Below are 13,525 nucleotides of genomic sequence, written 5' to 3' on the forward strand. Positions count from 1 at the left end.
ATAGGTAATTAAATAAACTATAATTGTACAAAATTTCAATTAATTTCATATTCAAAATTCGGAGATAACGGTACAAAGATGTTCTTTTTCTACACACGTTATATCTTTTGATCTAGTGCACACACAAATTTGATTTTACTGTAATATGCATGCTGATAACATAACCTTTTATTTGATATATCACACATAACGGTAGGTGCTCTACAAGTTACACAATCTTAAATTGAAATTTTATAATACCTCAAAACACCTGTAGAGATCTGTTGCCGATGACCAGCCACCAGTGTAAGAATTACCGTTATCTCAGTTTGAAATATCGACATGGTTGGATTTAAAAAAATCTTACTTTTTTTGTAGGCATGGTAGAAATATGATTGATACGTCTTATAAAAAGTGAAATAAGCTTTCAGATCATATTTTATCATAGGTTGTCATTTAAATAATCATTTTTAGCAAAAAAACAAAACCGACATCCATGGATCAAAACTGGGTTTTATGGTTTTTAAAATAGTTCCTATGGCTAAAAATGAACGAAATTGAAATGGGACCACACTGCAGCCACCAGCTTTCCAATACAAAAAGAATTATCAAAATTATCAGTCTAAAGTTATGCGGTAACAAACATAAAAAAAAAAAAATACAGACGAATTGAATACCTCCTCCTTTTTGGAAGTCGGTAAAAAATAGATTTAATGGGAGAAAAAAGATTGATTTTTGTACTTTTTTTGATGAAAAAATTGATTGAGACATGGTCGATATTGATATATTAAGATTCTGAACAGTAATCATAAATTTATTTTCATTAAACAAACATATAAAAACAATACAACATGATTATATTAAATAAACAAAGTATTTTATAACAAAGTATAAAATCTCTAACTTCAACACCCCCACTAGATTTTTATACTTTTAAAAAACCTATAAATCTACAACAGTTGTTGTGTTTTGTTGCAGGAAGTCCTTTAGTCATCACGTCTGCAGGCATCGCTTCAGTTTTCAAATATGTTACTTTTAATTTCTTTTCTTCAACAAGATCTCGAACGAAATGATGCCTTATATCAATGTGTTTTGAACGTGCATGATATATGTTATTTTTAGAGAGGTTTATTGCACTCTTGTTATCACATTGTAATATTAGTTCTTGATTCCAATTTATGAGTTCTCGCAATAAAGATTGAAGCCAAAGCGCTTCTTGAGATGTTGAGGCTAAAGCCATATACTCAGCCTCTGTGGTGGAGAGAGCGACAGTAGGTTGTTTCTTTGCATTCCATGAAATAGGTCCCCCTTGGTATTTAAAGAGGTAACCAGTAGTAGATTTTCTGTCATCGGAGTCACTAGCCCAGTCAGCATCCGAAAAACCTTCTAGACATCCTTCATTGTCACGAGAGTATTCCAGTTTATAGTCTAGTGTTCCTTTTATATAACGAAAAAGTCGTTTAACCGCTCCCCAGTGGGATTTTGAAGGATTGCTATTAAATCTTAATAAAGCCCCCACTGCAAAAGATAAATCTGGGCGACTTACTTGTGCTGCATATAAAATGCTGCCGATTGCTTCTTGGTATGGAACGGTTTTCATATAATCAGTTTCTTCTTTACTTGGTTGACATGTTTCTTTGATGAGTTTCTGATTGATATCTAGGGGTGTGGACACCGGATTACAATCCTCCATATTAAAACGCTTGAGGATGTTCTTTAAGTACGTCCGTTGGTCTATCCACAACTTTCCCTCTTCTCGATTGCGTGTTATTTGCATGCCAAGCCAAATTTTCTTTGATTATTCTTTTTTCATTTTTGTTGTTGGTAAAAATCAGTATGTCGTCAACGTAAATGGCGACAAAAGTCTTGTCTTTACTTTTCGTCTTGTAATAGATGCATGGATCGGTTTTTGATTGTAAAAGCCCAATTTGTTTCAATGTTTCGTCCAATTTCTTGTTCCAAACCCTGCTTGCTTGTTTGAGACCACAGTGATTTCTTGAGTTTACATACTTTATTTTGAACATTATCAAAACCTTCTGGTAGATTCATGTAAACTTCTTCGTCAAGTTCGCTTTGTAGGAAGGCAGTCACAACGTCCATTTGATCAATATCCAAATCATAGCGTACAGCCAAGCTTAAAAGTACCCTTATGGACGTGTACCTTACGACTGGAGAGAATGTTTCTTGATAATCGATCCCTTGACGTTGCGAATAACCCTTTACGACCAATCTAGCTTTATATTTTTCAACATTACCACTTGCATCTTTTTTTGTCTTGAATGTCCACTTGGAATTTATGGCTTTCTTTCCTTTTGGTAATGGAACTAATTCCCAAGTATCGTTTTTCATAAGAGCTGCATATTCATCGTTCATTGCTTTTTTCCACTCAGACATATGTTCACTTTTCATTGCTTCAGTGACTGTTTTTGGGTCTTCTTCACTGTCGCTAGCCATGTAGGATAGATAACCGTATCTTTCTGGTGGATTTGTTATTCTCGTAGATCGTCTTATTGCTTCTTCGGATATTTCTTCAGATATGATTCTTTCTGGAGATTCTTCATCGATGAAATCATTTTGTGCATCAGAAAAGCTATTTTCACTAGTCGAATCGTCACTTATTTGGATTGGTATTTCATCACTAGTATCTTCTGATGAATTTTCACTAACATCACTTATCTGGATTGATAATTCATTACTAATATCTTCTGATGAATCTTCATTTTCATTCCCCACTGAATCACATCCTGTAAAAATATCACAATAAGATGTATCATTTGTCTTACCATCCTTTGGAAAAATTTGCTCATGGAAAACTGCATCTCGACTTGTAATGACTTCTCTTATCTTGGTATCATAAAAGCGATATGATTTCGAGTGTGTTGAGTATCCGACAAAAATTACTTCTTTTCCCTTGGCATCGAGTTTCATTCGCTTTTCTTTGGGAATATGAATTACTGCTTGACAACCGAAAACTTTAAGGTGTTGCAGATTCACTCTTCTTCCCACTCCAAACTTCTTCAGGTGTTTTTTCTTTTGTACCTTTACAAGGTGTTCTGTTTGTTAAATAAACTGCCGTATTTGCAGCTTCAGCCCAAAAACGTTTGTGTAAGCCAGAATCGATGAGAAGACAACGAGCTTTTTCGATGATGGTTCTATTCATTCTTTCTGCCAACCCATTTTGCTGTGGAGAATATGGAACCGTTGTTTGATGTTGAATACCTGCATCTGTTAATATTTTCTTCATCTTAAAATTGCAGTATTCTTTGCCATTGTCGCTTCTTATGGCCTTAATTTTTTTACCAGTCTGATTCTCTACAAAGTTTTTGAACTCAAGGAATTTCTCCGCTACCTCAGTCTTGCTTTTAATGAAAAATGCAAAGACTTTTCTTGAAAAGTCATCAATGAAAAGAAGCATGTACTGTGAACCACCAATTGATTTGTGTTCAAGTGGACCACAAAGATCTGTATGTACAAGTTCTAATATTGATTCTGCTCTAGTACCAATTGACTTAAATGGCTGGCGTGCCATTTTACCTTTGATACATGTAATGCAATTGATTTTTGAACTATCGCAATCAATATTCTGCACTGCTTTCGGAATCATAACTTTTGTGGTTTCAATACTTGGATGTCCTACACGCTTATGCCAAAGTTCGAGGTTTGAAGCTGAATTTTTCGTAACATATGCACTCTGGTTGGTTGGCCTGTTGAGTCGAAACATATTGTTCACTAAAGTTGCAGTTGCAACTATAGCACCTCTTTGGTCTTTAACTAGACATCCATTCTTGGAAAAAATGACTGAAAGACCGTTCTGAACAATTTTCGAGACAGATAAAAGGTTTATGCATAGGTCAGGAACGTGAAGCACCTCCAAAAATTCAACCTCACTTTCTTTGAATTTTCCAATTGATACATTCATTTCTACTGTACCTATACCTTGGACTTGCATTTTCGAATTATTTGCAACAATTACCTCAGAATTAAGATTTTCCATCTTACTTGAAAAATATGCACTATTTGAGCACATATGAGCTGATGCTCCCGAATTGAAATACCATTCATCTTTTTCAAGAGCTGTGACTGAAAAACAGCTTAACATCGCAGTCTTCTTTTCTTGATGGTTCTTATTCTTTTTTGGACATTTAGTAGCAATATGCCCAAATTCGTTGCAGTTGTAACATTTAGGACCTTTAAAATTCTTGTTCCCAAAGTTTTTCTTATTCTTGCCAACAAAAGCAGTGTCATGGCTCGCATCCATTTTAACATCTTGAAGCAACTTAGTTTTAATGCTATCCCCAGTAATAGAAATCCCAGAGCTTTGGATTCCCATTATCATAGGCTTGTATTCATCGGGGAGACCAGCCATAAGCATAGACCCTACCCATTCTTCATCTAGTTTAAGACCTATAGACCTGAGCTTGTCTGCTGTATTTAACACTTCGTTAACGTACGCATCTACGGAAGAAAAATCTTTCAGTTTCGTAGAACAAAACTTCTGAATAAGCCCAACTCTCCTCACAAGACCAGAATCTTCAAAAATTTTCTGGAGAGATTCCCAAATTTCTTTAGCACTTTTGCAATGCCTTATATGAGGATAAATGGATCGTTCAACAAGCAATATAAGCTCCGATTTCGCATTTAAGAGCTTTGCTGCATCCTTCTCACTTTCATCAGAAACAGCCTTCCAAAGCCCCTTCATTTGGAAATAAGCTTCAACAGAAAACTTCCAGTCTTCAAAATTTTCGGTTCCCCGAAGCTTTTCAATATTGTATTTCATTTCAGACATCTTTTTCTTTAATACAAATTGCCTTATAATTTTGTATTTATTTCGTGATAAGGCCCATAACCTGATATATTAAGATTCTGAACAGTAATCATAAATTTATTTTCATTAAACAAACATATAAAAACAATACAACATGATTATATTAAATAAACAAAGTATTTTATAACAAAGTATAAAATCTCTATCTTCAACAGATATAAATATTTTGAGCTGAAACAATAAGCTTTTGGGTGATATAAAATTTATTATAGGTGGGTGGATTTAAAGGTGATAGAATAAAAAAAGATAGACTTTTTCGATTTTTTTGTTTTTTTGCAAGAAAAATGATTTTTTAAGGTTTCACTTCTACCACGTGTGAATTGCACACATGATTTTTTTTTTATTTTGTAGCACAGTGTAATCTGCGGGGTTTTGTCCTTATTTTGTCAAGATCTTGATCACAGCTTGAAAAAAATTGCCTCGACCGACGACTTCTCCAGCCCCTTCATTCCGCCAACTTTTTAATCTCCCCTCACATTTGACATCAGTTTTGCTGTAACCTGCACTCCTTTGGGAAGATTGACTGAAGTGCTTCTGCCACACTAATTCCGATTTGGCAGATTTTATTTTAAAGGGCAAACGCTGATAGAAATCTAACAGGCGTCATATAGGCGATTCGACTCTTCGGGTATCTAGACTTGGCGAATGAAAATCAATCATCAATAAACAGGAAGATAGATATAAACAAACCAAGGATGGTCCAAGGTGAAGATGTTAAAAAAGAATGGTCCTTGTTTTGATCATTGTGCAACTCCAACTCTTATAATGGTCCTTGTTGTTTATTGACAGCTTCCGATTTGGTTGTAAAAAAAAATGAAGAAAGCTGTAAATTATAAATTAAAATATGGGCAAATTGAAGTTGAAAGAGTTTGTGAACTAGCCCCACTACGAGGGTTAAAGCAAAAATCATATAACAAGTTATTATGAATGATTGATTTTTTTACAACCGAACGGGTGGATTGCTTGGCGGTGGGCGCGGACTATACGACTGTGCGGCCGGCTGGAAGTCGTAATTTGTGTCCAAAAAAAAAATATAAAAATACGACATTGTAGGTCGGAATGTGGTCTACAAATATTATTTTAATAATTTTTTCGATATTCATCACCCAAAAATAGATTATGTCAAAAAACAAATGGCATGTCCTAAATTTTTGACTTTTTTAATCGATATCTCGAAAACGGTTCATGATACACAAAAAATGTGTATGCATGAATTGTAGAACTCGTTAAAAGCTACAAAAAAGCTTCTTGTAAAATTTTCGCATCTCGTCTGATAGCCGAGTTATTGTCAAAAAAAAAAAACAATTTTATCCTTTTTTTCAAAATGGCGGAAAAAGCTCATAGGAAATCTTTGTCGAAAACTTCAAGTTAAGCTTTTTTAAGCATCCTCTACAACATATCCTAAATTTAGCTTTCTCGGTCATTTTGCATTTCTAAGCCGTTTATTCCGACATAATGACTGGCCTAACGCATATTAACATAAAACGGTGTTTAATGTAGACTAGAACCTTATCAAACATTTTTCCTAATAAAATGACCTCATAAGTCAACAATCAACATATACCTATTTTAAATGAGAAAAAACTTTAACCCTCTTGGAGCGCCATCTAGTGTCAAAATATGTCTTTTTTTATTACATACTTTGAAATAGTTTTTCCACTTAGGAATTTGGTTCTCGAAAAACCCTTATACCGAACGCTCAAGTATTCATAGTATAGTGTGAAAATTTAAGAATTTCAATCCAGGGCACAGTGTGGTAATTCGCCAATCTGACTGGACAAAATAGAAAAAAAAAAAGTTTAGCTACATGATTTTAAATCATGAGCAGAGCTTCTCAATACAATGGGTAACTGTAATTCATGTTTGGTTTTTTTGTTTTCATCTCGGATTATCGTAAGCTAAGCTTGAAAGTTGGTTCTTGTCAACAGTTGGATGGAGATAATACAAAGTATTCTATTTTTCGCTTGAGTTTGGTTGACGACTAAAAACGCTGTGGAAGTTTGTATGTATGTCACCTGGCAAAAACGTGTGAAAAAGTTCTATTTCTTAATAAAACCTAATTATTCTGCCTCTCTTTTTTCGTGAATAGCAATAGAGTTTTTATTTATTGAGATTTTTCAAGCGTTTTTTTTAAATAATTAAGTATATCCATAAGAATATGTTTACGGAATCATAAATTCAAAAATGCATTTTCTTCATCACTATTTTAACCCACTTTTTGCAGAAATTAAAGATTTCTTTTTAAAAAATCTTTCTTTTTTATAGAATTTTATCTATTCACATTCATTTGTTTAAAACTGTTTAGAAAAAAAGTCGATTTAACGCGAGTTATTAATTTTGTCCAGCTAGATTCGTGATTGGCCACACTGTGCAGGGGGCGGGCGTGGTAACCGCCCATTTTCACTGAATTTTCATCAAATATAGAGATTTTCAATTCTACAGCCATACCTTGCAAAAAGTAGTGAAATCACAACAAAAACATTACTGTTAAAAAAAGAGCCAAGTTCTCCTATGTTGAAATTATGCTGGCACAAAAAGTACTGAGATGTAAAAGTGTACCAAGTTCTAAAGTTTGGGTTCAAATTCATATCAATAAAATTTTGATTGTTCTCTTGACATATCGTTTGTGGCTTCCATTTCGAAACGAAATAGACTTATTTTGATCTTATGCTTCTCCACAATTTACCATTGCTTTGATCCGATAAAGCACTCGAACATTAAACCACGAAAATGATATTTTTTGCACAAAAAACTCTGTTCATAAAAATTAGACAAATAGTTTTACTAGACTAATCATTTATAACACATATTTTCTTCACATTCTCAAACACTTATGAAAAACTCAGCTTCAAATTATTATCACAATAAATTTCCCTAAATCTTTTAATTTTATATAAATTAAATTACTTATTTCACTAACTAAAATTCTATTATAAAATAATCACAGACTTCATAATATTTTGTCTCTCCATCTTCAATTCGAGGTCTTAATTCACAGTTATGCGTTTTGAGTTCTTTGTGTGTTGTCGTCACACTGTAAAAGTCTTCATCTCCCATAGATTTCTAAAAAAAAGGAAACAATTTTATTAATAAGTTGAACCTTTTAATTTAATTCGTTTCTATTTGAAAAAAAAAAAAAAATAATAATAAAACTTACATCAACATATTCAACAATTGGATTATTTAATTTAGAATTATCAGTTTCAATTGCCGGTCGAGCGAAACTTAGTGCGATCAATGCAAAAATATAAATAAATTTGATGAAAATCATTTTTAATTCTGATTTTATTTTGTGATGCTTGAAAATTGAACTTGCAACTGTTAGTAAACTGATTGATCTCGTAAGCTTTTATACACATTATTTTGTGTACCATATTGTTTTTGCAGTTTCATCATCACATCCGCTCACAAATTCTTATGCTGGTTTGTATGAATCATTGGAATTTTATTTTGTGGGATTCACATTTTTTTCCTAGCAAAATAACTAAAATGTAATGGATTTGAAATTTTTTAAATTCTTTTTGCGTAAACAGGATGACAGGGAAAAAATTCCAAATGCGATGGGTATTTATATTTGGTAGGATGTAAATTCCAATTTTAAACTAGGAATATTACCATTGGGATCCCTCTGATATTCTTAGCCTTTTTCGATGGCCTGGCACCAATGATAACATACGTATAGCATAATCACCTATTTTTGAATGTATTTAATAGACAAAAGATAGAAGTTCTACTGTTCTAGACTTCCGATCGATTTAAATATTCATTCATACCGAGTTGAGAAGATGATAAGACTGATTTTGATGGTCGTTTGTGTTCTTTGCTTTTTGTTGGTCATTGGGTTTTTACAGATTAAGAAATTAATAATACAAACAACTTCATCTTTTTGCAATAACTTATTATAGGGTGTTACGAATTTATTTATTCTTTAATATAGAGGAAATGAATTGAAAAGAATAAACTACCAGCTCTACCATTCTACCAAATTTCAAGATTCTACGATAATCAGAAGTGCTCTATAATATTTGATAAAAATTTAGCAGAAATGGGCGGTTGCCCCACCCCCTGAATTGAAAATCTCAAATTTTCGGTTTTTTCCTTTGTATACACCACAAGTCCTATCACCGTGTAAAATTTAAAGTTTCTACGATATCACGATAGACAACAAAAACAAATCCTTTGAAAAATTAGTTGTTGAACGATAAAATGAGAGAAAAGACAAAATTGTGCTAAAAATAATAAGGAATGGACAGTGGACAATTGGAAAAAAGTTGAGGTCTAAGGACCAAGTGTCATGAGAAAAAGTCTAAAAGGAAAAAGTTCTGGATTTGCCTGATAACTCCCATGAAATCAATCCGAATAAAAACCTGTGGACAATTATTAAAGGACAGCTAAGGAAGAGATATTGCACCACAAAAACTTATCTTATTTCGTCTAGTTATTGATGATTGTTGTTTGGTTTTGTGACGAAGATATCGAAAATATATCCAAACGATCGAAGGCCATAAATTCAATCATTATACCCATCTATTTATAGTCGAGTCCCCGAGAACAGCAAATAAGAAATAAATTATAAATGTAGAAGTAAATAGTGCAAGCATTAATGAGAAGGATACCAACAATAATTCGTGGAGCACGAAAAAAAAGCAAGACTCGAGATCAATTCCAGCTTTGGAGAATCTTTAAAACCAAAGTATCCTCTGGTGGTGCATTGAGATGGAAAAATGTTGACAACAGGAAATATTAAAAAGGATCGAGTTCCAGTACTTGTCTCAGATAGTTTTTAAAAAATTGCTGGGCGTTTCCAAACTAGATAAAGGGATTGGAAAAAAATTTTCGAAGACGTTTTTGAATTAGTGGAGCAGTGGAATGATTCGTAGTATGAATTTCGACACTTAGTTAGGCTGCTAATACCGGTCTCACAAAAGGAGCAGCTTGTAGTCATCATATATTTCATATAAATAATATAATACATACATACTAGAATAATAATTTCAAATATTTTTTTTTCATTGTAGTTTTGCTTATGAAGTTCAGAAGAGATTTCACCTTTTAAAAGCTTTCGAGATGTTTGGGATTAATATTCTTGAGAAAATTTTTATCTGTTAATACCTATCTGTATTCAAGTTCTTTTACTGGTCAAATTGAAAAAGAAACTCAAGAGAACATTGCCATAAGTAAAATAAAAAAAGAAAAACGAATCCGGTACAACATTCCTTCAAAGGGAATGTTGAATCCCTTAAAATTTTAAAAACAAAAGCATCTTCATTCTTCCATCTGGCTCCAGAAATTCGGCACGTTTATGATATTATTATCAAGAGAGAAAAAATAACCTTAAAAATGTACGTCTGGTGAATGATATCAACTGCAAAAAGAAGTTTTCGATAAATTACTTTCCTAGGATGTGAAAGAATATCAATTTATTTATCACATGGTTGAACAAAATCTAAAGAAACCCAATATAGAATAGAGAACACATCATTAGTCAATGAAGAGATCGCTTTTGTCAAATACTTTGAAGAAAATTTCACAGCCAGTCTGCAGAGCTTTTGCTGTGGAAAAAAACCAAATCAAGTCGAGTCTCAATTAAGTAATGCTGAGGAAATAGCAGAAATCATCAGCAAATATTACCCTCTTAAATCAACTGGACCGGAGGTAGCTTACATTACAAACTTAAAAAGCTTCGACTACCAGTAATATGCTACTCCTTATAATTCTTTTGACAAAAGCATCCAAAGGAAAACTGCTGAAATTTCAGTACGATGTGATTTTCATTCTTCTCGATAACTGCGAGTACCTAAATACTGTTAAATCCACGGAACCATGTCTGCGAATATTTTACAATTATATTAGTTCATCTGTTTTCGTACCAGGATGTATAAGATGATATTCTACTAAATCTAAACAAATAACAAGTAAAAATGCACTTTACTCCCGGTATTTTGTAACTTTTTTTTTTTGTTATGAATGAAAAAAAAAATTCCATATAGTTTCCATCGCACTTGTAATTATTTAATTGTTATCTCTGAATCAAAACGGAAATTGTTACCACATCGAAACTACTTCATTAGTGGACCATGACAAGAGGAAATCCCATAACTTTTTTCTAGGTATTTGTTTTATTAAAGGTGGTTTGTGTACTTTATGTACATAAACTTAAAGTTCAAACATGTAATTGATGTCGCTTAACCCAGTTTATTGTCAGACAGTTGAGCATCTTCGAAGAATCAACAATCAACTATTTTCTTTGACAACACTTAAGTTATACGCCTCTTGACCACTGACACCTTTTTGTTTGGCTTAAACAAACTCTGTAAATGTACCTGATGCTCTGCCAACAAACAATAGCTTGTACTTACCAACAGTAATTACTTTTCAATTGCTCATTCAGCGTTTATTAATTTATAATTTAATAGGCACAAGCAGACACAGTGTAAGTAGGTACACAGAGTCAGTAATAATTATATTCATTTCTGTTTATTCACTTCAAGTTGTGTAATCGGTTTGGTTTTTTTTTTTGCAGAATGATATTTTATCTTTTTTTTGTCTTCTCTATGATTTAACAGCCATCACATAAAAGATTGATGGCCCAATCGTTTATGGATGATTAAATCAAACGTATGGGTAATTTCAATAATTAAGATATTGTTTGCCTAAAACTGATTAAGGCTTTTGTGTGTAATTTAGTGTGAACATTACAATTTAATTACATCCCAACATTAAGTCATGTCATATAAAATGTCTTTAATTTTGAATCTTGTGGGAGAGTTTAGTAAATCATATGAAGGTACTTAAGAAACCCTGGATGTTAAATGAAAGGCCTTCATGATAACACTGGAGACTTGCGGCAGTAAAAATAGAAAAAGACGAAAAAAAGAAAACCAGATAGGAGACGAAGCATTTCCACTGAAATCTTATTTGCTTACACCATCTAGTGGTAGGTACTTTGAAGACAGTAAATCTTATTTTAGGCACAAACATCCTAACTTTTATTACTTTTGTTGAAAGACAAAACGAAATGGATGGAATTTGGATTAATGGAACCTGATGGAGAGTCAATGTGGCTTCATCACAACTAAACTGCATTCCAGGAAAATTACGCTTAGTGCAAGGAGCTCCTCAGAAACAGCATTAAAATTATAGAGAATACCTTAAAAAATAAAGAAAACCAAATTCCAAAACTGTTATTATTAAGTTTCATTTAAATTCTATAAAAGCTAAAACAAAAAAGTATTGCAGGTATTTAATCTATTTCAGCTTAAATTCCTAAAACCCAGTTTCTTCCGAAATGCAATTAAAAATTTTAAAGTGGTTTGGTCTCATGTTTTCTGGATCTGGCACCAATTGTGGTTGTGATTGTTGTATCTAGTAGAATTTCTTCATAAAATGCCTTCCGAATTTTGCTAGCGGACTTTGAATTGTATGTTGGACACCTTCAAATTGTCTGTTTCAGAGATTTCTGTAAATAAGGTTTCAGAGATATTATTTCGTACTAAAGGATAAGGAGTTCCTGCCGGCGATTGTATTAATGAATTTGGTGGTGGAGAAATGCAGATCAAGATGAACTAGGCCACAAGGGTGTTTGCATAAACGTCAAAAATCTGCGTTAGTACAATGGTTTTTCTGCTTAGTTTGCAGGCCTGCTTAGCTTAAAAGAGTCACTAAATAAATGTAAAAAAATCAAAAAGAAAATAAATAAAATTAAAAAAAAAATGCTAAAATAATTCCTAAAAATTCTTTTTTTATAAAAATATGGCCATCAAATATAAATGAAATTATGGAAGGTTTTAAGAATCTCAGAGCAAATCCAATGCTCAAAGTTATAGGTTGTGTTTACACATTCCTTTTCTCGCTCCTTCTTGTGACAAAGTAAGCTACTTTAACAAAAAAGAAATATGTTCGAGAAATCTTTAGGTAAAATGTTTTTTGTCTTTTCTTTCATAGGCAATTTTCTATATCAAACAAAAGATTATTGACGGTTTTTTGTAGTTATTTCAGAAGCTGTCATGATGCTAACGTTTGCAAAATGGCCCAATCAGAAAGAAACTAAAGTAGAATCCAGGGGTTGTAGTAGGTTTTGATCATATTTTGGGGTGACTCAGCTTATCCACTTACAACCTTGCTTCTGGTTTCTTTCCGTGATAATGTCTACCTAACTCCTATGGAGAAGAGGTATAACTACGTTCATAGTTCCACGAGCGTTTAGGAGGCTAAAAGAAAAATTCCACATTCTGAAACACGTTGTCATAAAAAAGCTTCAATCTTCAATACATTATCTTTTACAGTGTTGAACAACATTATAGTTAATAGAGAGTCACTGGGGGAGGACTTTGTTCTTGAAGAACAGGATTCCGAAGTTGATGACCTGATTTACCTAAATGAAAACAACGTAACTGAACTGAAGCAAACAAAAAAGAAACCAAATCGCAATGCTTTTCTGTACATAATACCTATAATATAATACAGTCTTATCAGAGTGGGAAAGCTGGCTCGATCGTCATCAAATTACTACAACTCTTTAGTTGGCTTCTGAAGAGTATAATATTTCAAGTAGGAACTCGATGAGAGAAAAGCGAAAAGCAGGAAACTTGAAATTCTGAATACCAAACGATATGGTCTTCTCTAATAACCCACAAATTTTTCTACGACTGATATTACGCAATTTAGCTATTAGGAATGAAATTCAATTATTCACGAACGATGGCCGATGAAAAATCGGTG

The 13,525-nt window shown here is 32.9% G+C and overlaps 1 protein-coding gene and 1 long non-coding RNA gene across 2 annotated transcripts; both read right to left on the reverse strand.

Annotated features, from left to right (window-relative positions):
- Positions 1-904: 904 nt before the first annotated feature.
- Positions 905-1,672, reverse strand: LOC129917101 (uncharacterized). Its single transcript, XM_055997483.1, has one exon. It carries the CDS (start codon positions 1,670-1,672, stop codon positions 905-907), a length of 768 nt encoding a protein of 255 aa, XP_055853458.1.
- A 5,893-nt stretch (positions 1,673-7,565) lies between these two features.
- LOC129907034 (uncharacterized) lies at positions 7,566-8,506 on the reverse strand. Its single transcript, XR_008770920.1, has 2 exons — positions 7,962-8,506; positions 7,566-7,867 (listed from the first exon to the last, which is right to left on the reverse strand). It is a non-coding gene; the product is annotated as an uncharacterized LOC129907034 (long non-coding RNA).
- Between the last annotated feature and the right edge of the window lie 5,019 nt (positions 8,507-13,525).

The sequence above is a fragment of the Episyrphus balteatus genome, chromosome 1 (assembly GCF_945859705.1).
Source record: "Episyrphus balteatus chromosome 1, idEpiBalt1.1, whole genome shotgun sequence".
Lineage (NCBI taxonomy): Eukaryota > Metazoa > Arthropoda > Insecta > Diptera > Syrphidae > Episyrphus > Episyrphus balteatus.